The 19,520-nt window shown below is 34.1% G+C and overlaps 3 protein-coding genes across 7 annotated transcripts; 2 read left to right on the top strand and 1 right to left on the bottom strand.

The window, feature by feature from the left end:
* The first annotated feature begins 4,632 nt into the window (after positions 1-4,632).
* On the top strand, positions 4,633-10,131 carry LOC105685263. Of its 4 annotated transcripts, none has more exons than XM_048653020.1 (11): positions 4,633-5,140; positions 5,386-5,558; positions 5,626-5,701; positions 5,784-5,906; positions 6,025-6,071; positions 6,616-7,007; positions 7,567-8,257; positions 8,483-8,539; positions 8,661-8,788; positions 8,890-9,086; positions 9,193-10,131. In XM_048653020.1, exons 6-11 carry the CDS (start codon positions 6,768-6,770, stop codon positions 9,272-9,274), a joined length of 1,395 nt encoding a protein of 464 aa, XP_048508977.1. In that variant the 5' UTR covers positions 4,633-5,140; positions 5,386-5,558; positions 5,626-5,701; positions 5,784-5,906; positions 6,025-6,071; positions 6,616-6,767; the 3' UTR covers positions 9,275-10,131. The 4 variants fall into 4 exon arrangements, with proteins under 4 accessions (XP_048508977.1, XP_048508976.1, XP_012254652.2 ...); XM_048653019.1 differs by having other exon boundaries at positions 5,626-5,681; XM_012399229.2 differs by lacking the exons at positions 4,633-5,140; positions 5,386-5,558; positions 5,626-5,701 and having other exon boundaries at positions 7,567-8,203.
* A 262-nt stretch (positions 10,132-10,393) lies between these two features.
* On the bottom strand, positions 10,394-12,727 carry LOC105685264 (5'-deoxynucleotidase HDDC2). 2 transcript variants are annotated; one of them, XM_048653113.1, is made up of 5 exons: positions 12,556-12,727; positions 12,351-12,418; positions 12,022-12,146; positions 11,665-11,833; positions 10,394-11,561 (listed from the first exon to the last, which is right to left on the bottom strand). In XM_048653113.1, the coding sequence occupies exons 1-5, from the start codon at positions 12,689-12,691 to the stop codon at positions 11,328-11,330; spliced, it is 732 nt and encodes a 243-aa protein (XP_048509070.1). In that variant the 5' UTR covers positions 12,692-12,727; the 3' UTR covers positions 10,394-11,327. The 2 variants fall into 2 exon arrangements, with proteins under 2 accessions (XP_048509070.1, XP_012254653.1); XM_012399230.3 differs by lacking the exon at positions 12,556-12,727 and having other exon boundaries at positions 12,351-12,523.
* A 222-nt stretch (positions 12,728-12,949) lies between these two features.
* On the top strand, positions 12,950-19,416 carry LOC105685267 (oxysterol-binding protein-related protein 2). The gene is made up of 9 exons (XM_012399236.3): positions 12,950-13,879; positions 14,672-14,870; positions 15,242-15,351; positions 15,463-15,621; positions 15,746-15,946; positions 16,038-16,227; positions 16,325-16,438; positions 16,514-16,731; positions 16,845-19,416. The coding sequence occupies exons 1-9, from the start codon at positions 13,854-13,856 to the stop codon at positions 16,945-16,947; spliced, it is 1,320 nt and encodes a 439-aa protein (XP_012254659.2). The 5' UTR covers positions 12,950-13,853; the 3' UTR covers positions 16,948-19,416.
* The last annotated feature ends 104 nt before the right edge of the window (positions 19,417-19,520 follow it).

Below are 19,520 nucleotides of genomic sequence, written 5' to 3' on the forward strand. Positions count from 1 at the left end.
CCTTTACAGTGGCGCAGCATTTGACGGACTTATGTTGTTGCACTAGTGTAATTCTACACTCATCACTTCGGCGGTATCACTTCTTTTTTCTCTCTCTTATTTTAGCTTTCATTACGTCAAGTGGATCATCAAATTTACCCACAGGATTAATTAATCGCTGCGAATAATTTTGCCACGCTGTCGATTCTCCTTATTTAGTTTTTATCTATTTCTTTTTTTTCTGTTCACATCGACGAGATCAACCCGTTCCGATCAGTCTCTCTTGAGCGATCTGAAAAATAAAAAAATCAATAACGATTAAATTTTTAATTACTGAGGAGCGAAACTGATCAGATAAAGATATTTATAAGGCGGGTTGAATAATCGTGAGATTTCAGATAAAATTTTTGCGAACACTTTTGTCTCGAAAATATGTTTGAAATTATCGTAATAGTTCAGAGTAATTACTACTCTTTCCAATTAATATAACAATCTATACCTTAAAAACTTCAGAGTACCATTCAAGTATTTTTTTTTTTTCATATTGTCAGTACACTCCTTAGATGGGACCTAATTTCCGATATCCTCTACTATTGAATTCACCTTTTCTTCAGTTTTTCCCATAAAATCGACAACCCTGGTTAGCAGAAAAAATAAGAAACACAAAATGGCTTGTTATCAATTGTGTATAATAATAAGCCTCATGATGTAGAGGAAGTATTTTAAGCACCACTCTAATTATTATACAAGCATAAAAATTAGATTGAATAACTATAACATGAAGTCACCTCATAATTTTCGTCTGCTTTTTTTCATCATCCCAGACCATCGTCGTTGATCTTCTTCGCTCAAAGTTTAACATCTGCGAAAGAATTTCTTTGAAGAGAGACGGAAAAAAAATGTATCTCCTTATTTGAAATATTCGTATACTTGATACCATACATACATAATTACTATCCAACGTCACACAAGGAATGTTGAGAATGTGACAGACATCTGAAAAAAAAGAAAAAAAAACGAAAGAATGTAGAAAGAAAATTAATAATTATGCTTCCTGTTATGGTAAAGAGGAAAAATTAATTTCAATTATTTACCATTATTGTATTACCTCATAATTCCAAAATTGAGTATATTATCTTTCATTAATAGTATCATAGCTCTTGTTGAAATGAGTAATTCGAATTTTAATATAGTCGTATAGTTTTTGAATTCGAGAGATTTTTTTTCTTATCCAGATAGATAAAATTGTCGAGCAGAACTAACGCACAAATTAAAAATCGAAAAAACGAAGAACGAAAGGGAACAGAATCGAACATCAATCGATATGATCATGAGTTTGTTGAACCGTTTATTCATGTGCGAGGAAAGTCTTTTCGATATTTCATACGAGAAAATTGTTGAATAAACGAATGTGCTTAAAAGCCCGGTTTTATTATACGTTATAAATTTATAACAATATCTTCGTTTATTGATTGGCCTTCGCGTGATCGAGACAAATGGGTATATCGTACAATATGAAACTCGTATGTACCGTAAGTATGAACATAACAATGATTGGTTCAAATAATATCCTAGAATCTAGATCGTATAGATACGTAATTTGTTGATATGCTATTGTTTTCAATGCGTTCTTTCACAACATCAAATAGGAGGGGTTTTTGATCTTGACCTTCTACAAATTTAAATGGGCGTTTCTCGGGGAAGAAAAATAAAAATATGAATTTATTTGTATCTGTAACGTTAATGATATCATCTACGACAGAATAATTTCGCTACGAGCATACACATACGTCGTTTATTATTTCACTTCGTTATAAAGAAATGAAAATTAATAAAAAATAAAAGAAACGAGTCAAAATCGTTGTCAGATTCTCCGAAATCAAATATTACGTATAGAATGGAATGTTATCACGCGCATGTTGTAATGATTCTGCCATATTGCTTGAAAACACTCATTTACCGTAGTTAGAAAACCATTTTAACGTTAGATAAAACCCAACGTGAATTGAATTTGGTCTCGTGACTTGTAGTTACAAGTATTATCAAAAACAAGATGCGTCCACCGGCAGAGGACGTAATTATTTCTGCTTCTTTTGCGCAGGTGAATGAAAATAAAATTATCTTATATGTGTTCGAAAAACTATTTCGAAAAACGTGACCACTTCTACATATTACCATAGATATATCTATATTAAATTCGCTACCGCACGTCTCTTCGTTCAAAATTTAGCTGTGAGATATAAAGCGTTACTAGTGGGGATTATCTCTTCAATTGGTTATCTTCTAATTATTCAATTCAACTTTTTTAATACCTTTTCTGTTTTATAACACTTATTGTCTAATTATTTTCCATGTGGTTTTCGTATCATAGCTGAATTTCTTAGAATATCTGAAAAGAGAAAACGTGTCATATCGTCATCAAACGAGTCTTTTCGTTTTATGTTTTTTTTTCTTTTCTTTCATTTGGCATTGTAACGACAATTTAAGTTAACCTTTATTACGGCGATGGTGATGACGATGACGATGGTGATGATGATGATAAAAATTAAGTGACAAATCGAATTGCGACTTCTTGACTTCACGTGGGCAAACAATAATATTATTCTGAAGGCAATTTCCCATCAGCGCCCATCCATCTGCACGTTGACAACGATTCTTAATTGTTCTTAAATGAAACACTCCGTCGATTTAACGTTGTACACCGTGATAAACTCGGTCAATTCTAGGTATAGCAATAAATTGTATCTCTATCTGATTTTAAGAATACGCTGTGAAAATTATCGCCGTTATTTTTCATGATTATTTTTATATAATGAATAAAGCTGCAGCATTTAGATATAATGAACAATTACAGTAGTGCGTTAATTTTCTTTTCAATATACCTATACATACGAACTGTATCACATGACTTTTATTGTGAATTGAATTTCGTAATTCTTAGCATAGGTCCAGGTAGGATATTGGCGCTTGTTTGGACCCTGGGGCATTCGCGGACGACATTGACTTCTCAACGACGCGACGAGGCGCCGCGCGCCGTGGCGACCTAAATTCCTACAGGATATAATCCCTCAGTTGTCTGCTTCTTGGGGTCAATATAAGATGTGGATTAAAAATGAGAAACACGCTTAAAATAGACCACACGAATGTTCAATAATAGAAATAAATCTAACTCGCTCCACGGGATGGAAGATCAATTAGCTATGAAATTCAAATCGAAGCTTTCAGAAATAAATCTGACGCAACGGATACCCATAAGTATGTCGCAAAGAATAATCGCCTGCAGAAATCAACTGCAGCTAGAATCAATATATCTGTGTTGAAATCTGCGAACAGTATTTCTGAATTTATTTTTTCGCCGATACAAGTTCGCCCTGCCGTCTGATCTTCTTGCCTCGGGATCTTCGGATGAACATTATCTCCGAATATACAAGACCACGAAATACAAAGAGGCAGAAACAACCTCATTGGGGAGGAGAAAACTGACCTAACGAGTTCCCTGTGTAGTATAATACTGCAAACTTCGAGCTCTTCCTCATCCTTCCACCATTTCCACTATACTATATTTTAATGTGTAACCTTGGCGTAAACGGACCCGTGTAAAATTTTGACCGTGGAACTTCAACCTTCAGCAAACGTGCATTCGGCGCTGTTTATTCGCCGGCTCTATCGTCGATTTTTCTATATCCTTTTCCCCCTCTGATTACGGACGAAAATAGAGTAGCTACGCTTACGCATAATCGCGTATATTCCTGTAGCCATCAAAGAGAATTTCAGTCGGAAATAAACTTTTTCCAACAATTACAAATATGGTATGCCAGCACAGGATATAAAGGAGTTGTTACTTTAAACGTAGACGAACGGATATGACTAAAAAGAAATATCATCCGAATGATGTGAGCCGCTGAATATGGAAAAGTTACATCTCACGTATCTCATGTATACCCCTAATAACACGTATCTCCGGAGTCATCGGCGTGAAATGAATAGCGTACCCAACAGGCGCGACGCGCTATCGAATGTTCACATCGTTCTCCTTACTAATTGTTATTAATTGCGTCGCTTTTTTCAAATACAAAGGAAATCTTTGTTCATTTAATAGTAAAATGATTTTCGCTACATTTCATCAAGCGACGCTTACTTCCTAATAAGATAAACTCATCTGGATCCAAACGCCGGCAACTTCATAAAAATTATATTTACATAATAACGCATGGAATTACGATTTTAATTAAGATAGCTCCGTGTACGACCAACGATCGAGTAAGCTTTTATGCAATAAATTAAATTTTTTTCGTGAATTAGTTTCCACAACGCGGGATAAATATATATTTTTTTTTTTCTCATTCAAAGTTTCAGAAGCTGGTGTAGCGACAATTGATTGGAATTTATTGCCGCGATGTTGAACGTGATATAATTAAACGAAAATGAAAAAGTGAAAAAATCGGTTCGAGAATCTGTTGTTATTATTCCGTATATAACATTACATCTACAGAGGACGACGTGTTAAGGATAAGATAGCGATATTTTCAAATAAAAATATACGCAGTCGTGCGAGACTGCTACCAGTCATTGAAAAAAACTAATTATAACATTCGCGGTTCTTGACACGATCGCTTCTACAGATTGCACAAACGTTCAGATAAATCTCGACAAGAGGTTTCATCCTTTATACTTTTCAACAGAACTGATTATGCTCTGCATGAGTGTTAATTTACCTCGGCATACTAATTAAATCTGTCCATTTTATTTCTTTTCGTTTTGCACGATTGAAGTAATTATGTTTTGATCGCTATACGAATAAATTGTTGATAAATATTTCGTCGCTTTCATCCGGTTTACAAAAATTCCGAAGACCGAAATAAGTTGTATGAAAAAAGGGCTATATCAAGAGTAAAAGTGCCATCTCCATTTCACGCTGACTACAGGCACAAAGCGAAAATTAAACAAATCTGGCATATGTAGATAATATTATATTCGTCCCAGTTTAATAAAAATGTGATATAAAAAAGGAACACGATAATTTATATGCGAACCCACGTGCAAAGCGAAATTATATATCCTTTGTGATTAAATTGTTGACGTATTCGAACGCGGAAGCCTCGTTAATGTAAAAAATGTGACCGTTACGACGACGATGTGATTCATTGAAACAGAAGCATAGGTATACCTTTATTCGTGAAATATGATCATACTTTCTACGTACATGAATGAACCAAATTGATGGGGTATTTCTGTTACTTGGGAGTGATGTCAATTTTCTAATTGTAATCACTAATTGTAAGAGGAATACCGCGGTTTTTTCATACTCAACGGAAGTTTATTCCAGATTCTGATATGACCTCTGTAAGTTTCTTTGGAATCAGAATTATGAAAAATGATGAAACGTGAACATTTAATTTCCTGCAGAAGTACGAGTTTTTATCCAAGGGGCTTCCTACTAGATAACGAGAACAGCTTGACAATGTTATCTGGTCATCGCAATCGCCATAGGATGATAAGGGAGCGAATATCATGCAGTTATGACAAGATCAACTCGCAATTTCAATCAGTGTGCATCGGTCTTACAAATGACAACATACGTAAGTATACATATGTATGTATATGCGATCTTCTTTCGAATAATCGCAACCCTTCGTTTTGATCAAGGCGCAGATACGATATTATCACGACCCGGATTAAACTGCAGAGCTTAACTTTAATAAGTACAACATCATAATTTCTTGTATATAATACATGTGATTATATTACCACATACGTATACGTTGAATTGGCAAATTGCACTTGGCTTCGTTCATTTATACTAGGGACTTCAGGCCCAAGAAACACACGTTGGTTGTTGGCATACCAAAGCTGAATAATATCTTCTTGGAGTGGGGCGAACTTTCGGTGCATGGATTGGAGAATGCAGAAGAGGCAAGACGCAGACGGTGCGTGAATGTAGTAAACAAAAGATGGGCCCACGCTGCGGGACGGTGGAAAAAGAATTAGTTTAGTTTGTTATTTTTAGTTTAGTTGTTTGTTATTCTTATCAGTTTACAATTTCAGTCATCATCGAGGAATGAATCAACGGATCATATCGCGATGAATAAAAGGTAAGGATTATAAACTATTTTCGAAATTTTATCAAATGCTATCCTTTTTAACAAAGGAGATGAAGATTTCGTATCACCTGCCACATGCTTCCAGAATGCTGCTGCAGTTGCTGTTTTCTTGATCTGCGATTATTAATTACATAAACCGGCATCCCCATCACAATGCTAAATTCGCATTCGAAAATTTTGATTGTCGGAACGGTTAATTTTGCTTCCATTTATTTAGTTATTTGAGTCGAATACCGTTATAATGCCGCCAGCTTCTCGACGACGGAATTTAAAATGTACATTTCAAATGTTTTGTTCAACTGCGGTTAGGATATTGCGGCCTTAACACGGTTTAATTATCTGTATAATAACATGAGTTATCCAGGCTTAAAATAAACTACAGTCTGTGATTTTTTTCAACCTTTCCTGAAGTAAAATTGGCCTGTATTAGTAGACCGGTAGTATATTATTCTCGCGGGGTACGGTTCAAAACTAAAATTGCTCCTTCATGAATTGCTTTCGATCTTCTCTTGTTATTTGATCATAATATTTTCAGAATGGCAGAACCAAAGTTACTCGGCACGTCTATCTGCTAATATTCAAAACCGTAGCAACATTTCAATTATCGGTGATCAAGAATCTAAAAAAAATAGTTATAACACAGTCTTCTGTATTCCGCATCGTGGAATTAAAAGGACAGAGAGAAAAATGACAATAAAACAAGTGGAAACAGCAGGGCTGGAAAATGTCATTACAATTCATGGAAATCCAATACAAAAATCGCCAGAAGTGATCGACGTGAATATAAAAACGAATATAAGTGTGTCAAATTCTAAAGGGTCGAAATTCGTTCAAAAACTACTTTTCGTAATTGTTCTTTTTCTTACAAGTACATTCACGTTAGTTATTTTGAATGTACGAAAAGAATTTCAGACCTTGAAATCTCAGGTAATCAATTGATAAATCAATATTAATTTTATGACTAGAAATTAGCCATAACTTCTGTTTATATTTATATGATCCAGTGTCACGTTATACGAACTTATATCAGTAAAAATGTCATGAACATTTAAACGTTGTATTACGAATATGCAATAATTTCAAATGACTAGCATTGTGAGATAGAATTCTGTAGGCCTTAGATGGTATGACAAATTTGAAATGTGCTACATCTCTATGGGTTTAGATCATCACACCAATCTGCATGGGTTAGCATTGTTGCTCTTTTGATTCCACGTAAAGATTTGCCAGAGAACTATGCAAAACAAAAGATAAGGGTCACTACGTGCTGTTATACATTGGATCATGTAACAAAAACTACACACATTGAATGCGACACATCTTACTTAATGAGCCCTACAATAACAAAGCTGAGACACATACTCTGAGAATGACAACATACTGCTTCATTCATGAACATTTTTCAAGGGTCCATTCTGAGTAGTTTAAAGAGATAGATTGAAATTTGTGAGCTCAAAAATTAAAGCTTTTGTATTTTTCTGTTTAGGAACAATGTATAGAAACAAAAATTGCTCTACTTATGACAAAATATGAGAAAGTAAGCAATCAGTTAAGTCGGGTTCGATCTCATATGAATTACAACAGATATTATCAACCTTTAACTACCTCACAAGAATCTGGAGAAGACCTAGTCGTCACAGGCTCTAATTTATATAAAGAAACATTTGATAAATATAACCGGTTGATTATTGCTGATTTACTTGCTCTGCAAAATGGTAAAAGAAGCACATTGTTCGGTGTCGAAGATAGGTCAGACTTGGGTTTGGAAAGTAAAAAGTCCTTAGATAAGAGAAATATTTTTGGAAGAGATCATACTAGCTCCTCTGAGATGAAAAACGATACTCAAAATTCAGCATTCGAAGACAATGATGAAGTAATTGACTTAACAAAGCATAACAAGAGTACAGGTACAAATCGTTTCACAAGAACTATTGTATCAAATGCCACAGATGAGGATGACGAATCACCTATACAAACTGTAGTACAGAGATTTACCGATGCTGAACCAAACTTAAATTCAAGTGAAAGCAAAGATATAAACATTGACACAGAGAATGCCGATAGTATTGATCTGTGGAGCGAACAGAGGACTACAAGAATAAGAAGAGATAATGATAGGAGAGGTAAAATACGGACAAAGAAAAAAAGGCGGCCCAACCGCAGTCGCAGGCGATTGGGTATACCTAGACGTTTTTTGTATTAGTATCTTGAAACTTCAATTCTTCAACTTGTTCACTATCATCAAGTATTTCAAAGCTTTCTAATTGGCTCGTAAAAATATCTATCCTTTTATACTAAACTGTACTCACTTTTTCTGATAATATTCATAGTAGCTCAGCTAATGACATCAAATTGCGATCCTTAGTATAACCAGAATCAATAAATAAGATTTTATTTTGCAGGGCCACTAGTTGCAACGTTTATCGGAGGCATACCCGAACAGCATATAACTGACACAGGTAGTTAGCATGAGATTTCAATTCACTAGCTATCATACCTTTTAGTGTTTATTATTCAAATTGTGAGACAATCCTCTTAGGTTTGATATCATTTCAAGTTTTGCTATCATCTATATTCTAGGCGCAATAGGACCATGGGTAAAGATGACAAAGAATACATCACACTTTGACCTACAGAAATTTCACTTAGTCGACAATAAAAGAGCAATCGAAATTACTATGAATGGGTTGTACATGATTTCAGTCCAGGTATGTCACACTTAAAGAATATTGTCTGCCAGGTCATATTACTTTGAATTTGTACGAAATTTTATCCCTACATAATTCTCTGATTCATGTCATCATTTTAGATATTTTATATTGGTCAATATGCGAATTATTCGTACTGGATTTTGCTGAACTCGGAAGGCCATTCTACAACTCAACAAGTTACAAAATGCTCAGCCGTCTCAAGCGCAGCTGCAAACGAAGTTTCGTGTCATACAAATGTTGTTTTACCATTGCGCAAAGGAGATAGACTGCACGTACAACAACAAGAATGCGATAGGTATGTAACTGGTATAAAGTATTGAGAAAACTACTTAGTTCATTCAGCATTCTATCCACACAAATCATAATTATAATTAAAAAATTCTCCATCATTCTTTCCATAGATGGATCAATTTAAGAGAAGGGCACAGTTATGTGCAGCTTGTCTTGTTGTCCAATGAATCCGAAAAAAACCGATCACTTTAAAAAGTTTTATTTGGTGGATTTTGGTAAGAACGCAAAGGAGAGTAATCGTACAAGTTTTCACAATGAGATTCATAATGTGATGTATACCTAGATGTGCAAACACATCAGAATCAGTTTATGAACATTAACAACAAACGATATTATTGAATTATAGTTTACTATCATATGTCAATCGTTTTTAACAATACTTTCTTTCTCTTCTTCTATTGAAGGTAGACAGTCAATATTAAATATCTACATACAAGTCAAACGCTCAAATATTTCCATTGTTACCACTATTCAACATACCGTCTGTGAGGATGTATCAACGATCTCTTACGATTTAGATACTGCCATTTTATTAGTGAGATTCAGGCACTAGCGAAATTTGTTCTAAAGGTCAGTAATCATTTTTAGAATAAGTATTTAGTAGGTTATTAAGATTATATATGTATATTGTTTCATACAAAAAATGATACAATTAGTTATTCGACCACTATCCAAATATCAAATTACTGCCAGGGATCGTATATTTAAATAAGTGAAAATGTATTCTAGTATTTGCTCCCAGTCATCGCGACGCCTCATTACTTTATGGTTAAGATTGAAAATAATTGTGATTTATTTTTTACGAAGTATTTAATCCAAATGAAATGTATGATATCCATAGCCTAGAAAAATCATTATAATAATAGAAACTTTTTAAATTCAACATATAATAATCAAACATGAACATCAAGCCTTTAACAATGAGACATTGTCCTGTAGGTTAAGAAATTTTTTAAGCTATCTCTCCTGTTATCTGTTGTTAAAGAAATTTATTTTTAGTAAAAAAAAAAATGTTTTTGCATTGGCTTACCGTCAAACTCTAATGTAAATACATAACAGCATAAAAAATAATCTATGAAACTGAGTTTTAGATGCGATACTTTATCATGGGCTGTGTAAATTCGTAAACATTCAACGGCACTACTGTATTTTAATAAAATCGATGAATAAATGTATTTTATAAACAAATAGAAAAAAACCAATTCGTTTGACATGACCCCATAAAATCGAACAAACACCGTAATTGTTCATTCTATCACCTTACGACCATCTACTAAGTTTTCGGATTTTAATAAATACCCAACTAGTAAGTAAATTGTTCAAATAAACTCATTTTATTTTATTTTAATATAAGTCAATGTTTTATATCACACCAATAAAACTAGTATTCTACTTTTGTAACTTATTACTGATCCAGTAATACTTCTTTGCAGATACATCAAGGAAATACAAAATTAATTAAAACAACAATGTAATCGCTGATAAGTAAAATAAATGTTTGAACTTTGGGAATAAACTGTAAGATGAATAATTAGATTTTGTACACGAAGGAGGCATTTGATGATCAAGTGATCAGAGGGTGAATCGGTTTATGAGCGAAATTTGAATAAATACGATTCGAAGAATGTAACAAAATGATTAACTTAATTTCGTATTTTAAAACAACCGTCAATATTTAAAAATATATTATAAGGGCAGCTATTGAAATGAAATATGCAGTACCTGCTAGCATATTGATGAAAAGAAATAAATAGTACAAAGTACACCAAGAGAACCATATCACGTCAGTCGTCAGGGACAATGTGAATCACTATAAAAATTATTTCTACATTCAAAGGAGAAGCCAGACAGGCCATGTGTAATGTACCTATACACTGTAACTATTGCAAAAACTTCTCAAGTTATACGTACTGAAGCAGGTTTATCTTAATTTTTAGCGTAGTAACTCGCGTGTAGCTATCATAATTCAGTTATTTTTCTTTTATTGATTTTTGGTCTGATTATGGCAAAGGCTCGACTGAAAAATTATTCCCTTCACAGAAATTTGAAGACCGGTCCAGATCGAATTACATTAAACTCAAACGATATACAGTTTAATTCTTGCACTATAGTAGTACTGAAAATTAGATCTGACTCAATATACGAACGTGCATAGGTAAATAGCTTTTTCAGTCTTTGATCTTAAGCTAGAGCTTCACCAAATTAAGATACCTACTTAAAATGTATTTTTGATTTAGAAGAGAGATTATGGTTTGTTATTAAATGGAATGTTTCCTAGAGCTTCTCTTTGGACATTTACTTCGTCTGCAAGTTGGCTAACAAATGGATGCCGAATTTTGCCATTGGTAGACACAAAGAATTCTTCTAGCTTACCAGGTACACTATCACGCTTTTCATATTCAAATGCTTGCATGATTAGATCTAGCCTATCCAAGTCTTTCACATACTGCGCTTCGGGAGTTTGCTGTTCCTCGTACTCCTAAGAAATGGTAAAATCGACAAAAGTTCAGGGAAATATAGTGAAGAATTTGAAAAATAATTCAGAATACTACTGCCAATGTAAACAAGGAACTCATTCATACCCTGAACATTGTCAACATATCAGGTCCCTTGTCTCCCAGAAGATCACAAATTTTTTGCATTGCTTCGTCTTCTAATTTGTGCTTTTCTTCGGGAGAAATACCACAAACTGGTGTTATGTCTCCGACTATGCACTCAGCCAGATCATGAATTAGGGTCATCTGCATAATCCTAGTGATAAAATGATATTATCAACAAACAAGTTTTATGATTGAGATGTTGCAAATAGTTTGGAAATCTTCAGTAGATAAAAAAAATTGATTAACGAAGGTTCAGTAAAATTGACTATCCAGAGATAGAATCAAGTGATTAGTTGAGGATAGGTGATGCATAGAAAATAGGTTCAGCTTGATTCTTACTTTACTTTGTCTAAATTTTCGGTATTGTCAATCAAAAACGACAGCATAGCCATGCGATACATGTGCCCAGATATAGTTTCAGGATCCACAACGTTGTGAAGAATCCATCCCGTCCTTTTGACATGCTGTAGAACAACACCCTAATTAATACCAGGCAGTATTCTCAATGCACTGATAAAAAATTGGCCAAGCATACAAGATCATAAACATATGATATAGCTAGCATATGTTTCATGTTTCATACAAGATCAATCAAATGATCTAATCCCAGCATGTTAATATTTATTTGAAGATTCGGACTTTGATATTAAAGACTCTCACTTTCGTACCTTAAGTCTGCCGACGAGTTCCATGAATTTGAATAATTTTTTGACGTCAGTCATTTTGGAAGTTCTTTCTCAAAAAAAAAGGCACTCTATAATATTGCGATGAATTACTATTTACAGGTTATACTTTATATGATCACTGCAAGCATTCTTTGTAGTACTAATTCTTTGCTTAATCTAACGATGTGTTATACATAAATTAGGTAACCAGCGAATGGGCGACAGGTGGCGATGCTTTGCAGTCTGTGATTTAAAGGGTCCCTAATTCGTGAAATGAAATCGCGCGAAATCTCAGGTTGTCTCAGGATTCGATTCAGAGTAGTCTTCAGGAAAAAAGATAGCATTCTCCCCGTGTGATTTTAATACGAAATGGCTGCAGCCAACAACTCACGGACAAAATTTTTAGAAAATTCGTGACAATTCCGTTTGGCCCAGCATAATAATATAATGCTGTATGTCAGTATATCAAAACGGCTTATGAACTGAGAATGTTGAAATTCGACAACATAATCATCTCACCAATCCAGTGAATGGCCACCCACGCATGTGCTTTGGCAGCAAATCATCAGCAATATTTACTCCAATGTAGGAAGAGAATTTCCCACCTCTTCGATACTCATGCCCTGTTTTATTGATGTTACTCTGAAGCAGCTTTTCAAGCACGCTTTCTCCCCTACGCTGCACCCTCCCTCGTATTCAAACTTGTTCAGTTTCCACAGAATACTGGACTACAATTCAAAAGTTCCGCACAGTTAATTGTCGTGAATACATAGAAAAATTGACTAGAACAAACAACGATAAATCAACGAAAATATTACATGATAAATTTAGCTTAACATACGGATACCCATGGCAAAAATTTCTTAAGAATAAATATATTATATCTCGTTCGCACAGGGCGACCTGTAGGCAATAGACGACGAAGTTGCGCACAACCCACCCTGGTCAGAAATATAATATCATCCAGTTCTCTCTGAGTTCGGGGATCTCCTAAGTATAGTTCGACTAGTTTCGTAAAACAAAGAATAAAAAGTAAAAAAAAACCACCACAGTGGCCTACAGCTGATTGTTGACTTTCCTGTTGAGTGAGACCTACCTTTTATTAATATTTTAACATAATCTACGTGAAACTGTGCGTGTAAATTATACCAAAATATACCAAGTCTTCTTCCGGCTACACCTTGTCATATACAGCTATGAACAGATCCTGTTACTATTTCACCTAGGTTTTTCGCTGTGTACCCCAAAATACGGTGATGGGAGATTCAGCATAGGACCAAAATATTATTGACCTGTTATCGGATGATAATAATAATATGACGATGATGATACTGAATTTCAAATAATATTATCAGTTTCGCGGATGTTGGGTGTTAGAATAAAGAATACCCAGTGTGTAGAATCAAATTTTAGATATTTCGTTAAATTGAATAATATATTTGAAATTGCAAAAGTCTTATATTTATCTACACGTGAATTTTTCAACCTACCTAATTATTTCGTACAATGGCAAGTGGAAATCAAGAACACAGGTGAGTAAAATACATAGAATCATTATATTTGACTCTATGTTGAGCTTTATTAAAATATTCATAACTATTGTTACTATTTTTTCTTTACCTATGGAAATGCACACCCAAATGTGTTTGTTGTTTTTTGATGTTAAGAAATCAATATTTAAATTCAATATTTTCAGTAACATGATTATTATAATGATGTTTTTCCCAATAATTATATGAATACCATATGATACGACAGCATGCATTTAAAAGCAAGTCAATCATGCACAATTATTACAAAGTGCATGTAATAAACTTATACTATACACACATCATCTGATTTTTTATGAACTGTTCAGTATGCTATGCCTACTATGTTTGTCATAGAACTGGGTGGGGTGGATTTTACTTTTTTTGAAAAAATGTATGTTCTAATTCTATTTTACTTTCTTCTTTGACTGGTAAAATTATGACAAGTCGAACAGTTGAAAATATAATTGACGTGGCAGGATAAACTGTTACACATCATTCCTTCAAATATATATTATGTCATCACAAATATAAAAGGATGTAATGATAATCTGGAAGAATTAGTTATGAACGTCGATTACTGATTAGGATCCAAGTTTGTCTGTTAATAGTTATCTTGGATTTATAATGTGTTGAAGCCTCAAAAAAACGAACTGTTAACTTATTGTTAGCTTATCTGCTACTTATACATCTTATGGCAAGCAGTCTGAATTTGCTTCAGACTTAGCAAGGCTAAGAGATTCCATACAAATGCTACAATGTATATTCTGAATTATTTGGTTTGAATATTTCAAGGACATCTTTGCCAGCTACTGGACGCTCGGAGGTGAACCTGTGCTCGGTCCTAACGCTGGGCAAGGATCTCAGCAAAATTACAATGCCTGTCGTTTTTAACGAACCTCTGTCCTTTTTGCAAAGAGTTGCAGAATATATGGAGTATGCAAAACTACTCAAACAGGCTTCCATGGAAGATGACCCTCTTGTTAGGCTGCAGGTAATAATATAGATATGTTGTTCGTCGACCGATATGACTTATATGCTCCTCGCCCAGTTCCTTTTTTTTTGTTTCCTTTCTTAAAAATATCTGGAAGACTATCAGCGCTTATTCCTGAAAAGAATTATTGCAATGACCATGGTTTGATTCTTATAGCACATTTTCATCTCGGTATTCAATTAAAAAGGATCTTTCAATAGGACACTTATTCCAAATTTTGATGAGAGCTGCATGAATAAAGAAGGATTTTATCGCAATCAATGCAATACTGGTCACATCTCAACTTTCTACATGTATCATAATGAATGACAATTATCATACCTGCATCGGTTTTTAAATTACTGCACTCATTCTGTACACTGCTATTTTAGTATGTTTCAGCCTTTGCTGTTAGTGCTTTAGCATCAAATTGGGAACGTTTGGGAAAACCGTTCAATCCTTTGCTTGGTGAGACGTATGAATTGCAACGTGAAGATTTTAGGTAGGAAGCTGAAATTTGAAAGATTGAATTTAATGAATGAACAAGTAATACTTCCATCCATTACTCAAGTCCATTATCTGACATAACAAAAGTCCTCATGTGTCTGTGCAGGATAATATGTGAACAGGTATCACATCATCCACCTGTATCTGCATTTCACGCGGACAGCGAGGATTTTATTTTCCACGGTAGCATACATCCAAAACTGAAATTCTTCTGCAAGTCTGTTGAAATTCATCCCAAGGGTATGGTCACAGTTGAGCTACCGAAGTAAGTCTCTGGATTGAAATGGTGGAAGTAGAGACTATTATCACTAAAAAAAAGAAAGTAGAAGTTTCGTACTACGTTGATTGTGCAATGCATAAAGTCTGTAGAATTTACCATTAATTTCTAGATGGAAGGAGGCTTACACCTGGCAAAACGTCAACTGCATACTACACAATGTTCTTGTTGGTCAATTCTGGATGGAACAATTGGGTGCATTAGAAATTAAACAATTCGGAGGACTTAATTTGAAATCTACACTTACATTTAAAAGTGCTAGTCGAAATGGAAAGGACCTACACAGAGTCGAAGGGTTCATAACAGATCAAGAGTAATTGAGTTAATTTATCTCCTCACTGATGTATATACTGCATGGTTATGCTAATATTCTGATTGCATGAATATTTCGTTTGTTTTTTTAGTAAAAAGAAATTAGTCTTCCTTTATGGCAAATGGACCGAACAGCTACGTGCTTGCGAACCGATATTGTATGAAGAGACTATCGAGAAAATTAAAAGAGACAATAAGAGTCCTCAGGGCAGCCCAGGACATAAGAAAGTCTTAGCCAAATTACATAGCTTTAAGGTTGGAGCCTTCAAGCCTTCTCACCAGGTACTTTTTGATATACCACCAACAAAAGTAGCTCTTGATGGGGATATGGGTTTTGCTTTATCAATTATTATGTACGCACTTCACTCTCAATCCGCAGGATGCAGTTGATGAGTCATCGGGAACAGAAGGAGAAGATAATCCTACCATCGATGAGATCCCAGGATCCTCTACTCTTTGGAAAGCTGCTCCAAGACCAGCAAATAGTGCGGAAGTAAGTTAGAGACTCTGAAATTAATAGATATATTTGTTTAAAAATATTAATGTATATTATTCATGCGTTTTTCAGTTCTACCAATTCACAGAATTTGCAATGTCCCTCAATGAGATAGAACCAGGAATGGGAAAAGCGCTGTGCCCCACCGATTCTAGACTTCGACCTGATATAAGGAAACTCGAAATGGGAGATCAAGACGGTGCAGCTGCTGAAAAAATAAGGCTGGAAGAAAAGCAGAGAAAATCTCGAAAGTTCAGAAAGCAGAATAATGGCTCTGAATGGACACCGAGGTAAATATAAGAACCTCTCATCACATTGCCAGAGTAAATCTCGTAACCAATGCCCAAAATTTCCATCCGTTGTTTAAGTATTATATGCTATCAACTATGCAATTAATCTTCAGATGGTTTGCTGCTGGTACAAACCCTCACTCGGACCAAGTGGACTGGCTTTATCAAGGTGGATACTGGGATCGAAATTATTCAGACATCGAAGATATATTTTAGGTCAGTTAATTTGAAATTATTGTGAGCGTAATGATTCGTAGTAAACTTGTGTCACTGGATATTAGGATGTGTGAACCTAGAATCATACTTTGTGTATTATAGAAATGTAATATTGCGCAAATTGATATACACATATATACGTATACAATAATAACAGAGAAAATTATATGGCCATTGACCAAAAAAATTGTTGAACTTCGATTACTTATAGGAAAATTGAAGATCAATTAAATTTATTGACGTCGTTGTGCTACTTGCAATAGCCAACTCTTGACATCAGTGTTTGGAGATCGAATATGTTATTTGGATCGTGACATTGGAGAATAGTGAAGATAAATAACAAAATCAAACAGCCTTAGAACTGTAAACATAAATTTCTTGGCCTTCCTACAGATTCCACAAAATCGAGTAGCAAGAACGACGCAAGATACCAATATATAACACATGTTTGTTAGTTTAAAATTGTTGGAAATCTTATAGATTGTTAACAAGTAAAAATCTTCACGATTGTAAAGCCAAGCCAATTACCAAGTTGGTCGGACAGTTGAGAGGATTGAAAAATGGTAAACGTTGGCATGCTTAATTATCGTGTTGTAAATTTCCGTCTGTTACAATATCACTGTTAATATACCGCTGGACATTATAATACAAATCTCTGTCGTTACCGAGCAAAATAGCAAGTGTAGACTTGGTGTTGGCTTATGTCAATATGACCTCTGAAGTATATCCAATATTTTTGAGTAGTTATCGATGATTATGATGAATTACAACCTGCACATTCTGCACCAAGAAGGATTTGATTTGGTCCCACGAATCGCGGAATGTAACGGATAATTTACAATGTTTTTTTTCCATCGGATGACACTGTAGGGTGACGAACCACTTTTTTCAAAGCGCAATAAGCATCTTATAAAGTTGGATACAGTTTTCTAAAAGATGTTATAGTGTGAAATCGTGTCGAATCGTAATTCTAACAGTACAAGTGCCCATGTACAAAAGTTCGAATGCTGAAAAAGCACAAAGTGACCAGTTTTTTCAGTAGTTTGCACGATGTACGTTTCTTCGTGCTTTTAAAGCTGTATAATTAATCAAGATGCACAGAATTTGAGAGTATAGTTATGATATAGCTTCATCGGAAACTGCAAACCGTTAGAATTGTATATTTTTCAAATACTGAATCGACTGTTAGCAAATTGTACATACAAACAACGAGTTCGCGCTGTTTCTTTACTTGTTTCCAGCGAGTATGTCATTCTAGATTCTAACTTTTACTTTAATTTTTTTCGTTGCATAAAATTATATGCGGTGGACCTGTGAATACTTCGAAATACTCTCATTGAATCACATCTGATCACGACTCATATGGATTTCTACGAACCCTTTGCTACCATTTTTATACATAAGAAAAACCGAACTTCTATTCATAAATTCTGTTCTTCAAAATCTTCAACATAATGTTTGATATGTAATGTGTACATATAACAGCAAAAAATAGTTTAGATAATGATCATCTCTTTTCATCGAGGATTTATCTCAAAGAAGAATCATAATTCCTCTTTAGAGGTTGGTGAATTATGAAAATGATATGGATTCTATAGATCAGCAGCTAATTTCCAAATCAGTTGCAGCTAATAGACATTAGAAAATCATAAACAATGAAAAAAGCTTATCAACTCAAAGCTTCCGAATATTCCACGTGCAGTCCTGTTACCAAAAGTTTTATGGATCTAAATTATTTTTTTAGCACCTCTTTGCGGATAGTTTATCGTTGAAAGTAACATGTATTAATGTCGGGACTGAGTTAGCCTCCATGACGTTTCTTTTATAAAGCAAAATACAAAGTATATTGCTTTTTTATATCCTATCCATCTCAGACTTAGTGAGCTGTGTTTCGAGAAAATATGCAATAATTGCCCAGCGAGTGTTCAAACTCTAGGTCTTAACGTACTTCATTATTAGCAGACAATCTATTAAGAAAACTATTAGAATTATTTACCCTTCTAATGACTCTAATTGTGAATTATTCTAGGCAATTGTGTTATTTTTCATATCCATTCCACAGTAAAAAGATTGGAAAATATAGGTTTATGCGGTACAATAAAGTACACCGTTAAAATCCAAAAACCGCATTGTTTTCTGATATAATTAATTTGTTGTGCCATGCTGAATAATCTTCAGGTGTTTTTGGAAAATATAACTCGGCTTTGTAGAAACCTGCCAAAGGTTTTCTAAACGAATGTTATGTAAACTTGTAACAAATACCACGTAAAAGTATTAATCAATTCTCGATGTAAAAAAAATGTAGAATATGAAGTGTATAACAAAACAGTTCATATAGGAATTGAATTGTGTAAAGAAATATTACTTACAATTATTATTGTTAGATGTTAAGTTTATAGCAGTATATGATTATAGCAAGGATTAAGCTGGATTCCTTCGCAAAGATTAATAAATATTTAATGCACACAACATTGTTTTGTGTATAATATTTTTCATAGTATACTTTTCCTCAAACTTTGTTGATTTTACATTTTCAATCTGTTGAATCAATAATTTGTTACACAGCCAATACT

The sequence above is a fragment of the Athalia rosae genome, chromosome 1 (assembly GCF_917208135.1).
Source record: "Athalia rosae chromosome 1, iyAthRosa1.1, whole genome shotgun sequence".
Lineage (NCBI taxonomy): Eukaryota > Metazoa > Arthropoda > Insecta > Hymenoptera > Athaliidae > Athalia > Athalia rosae.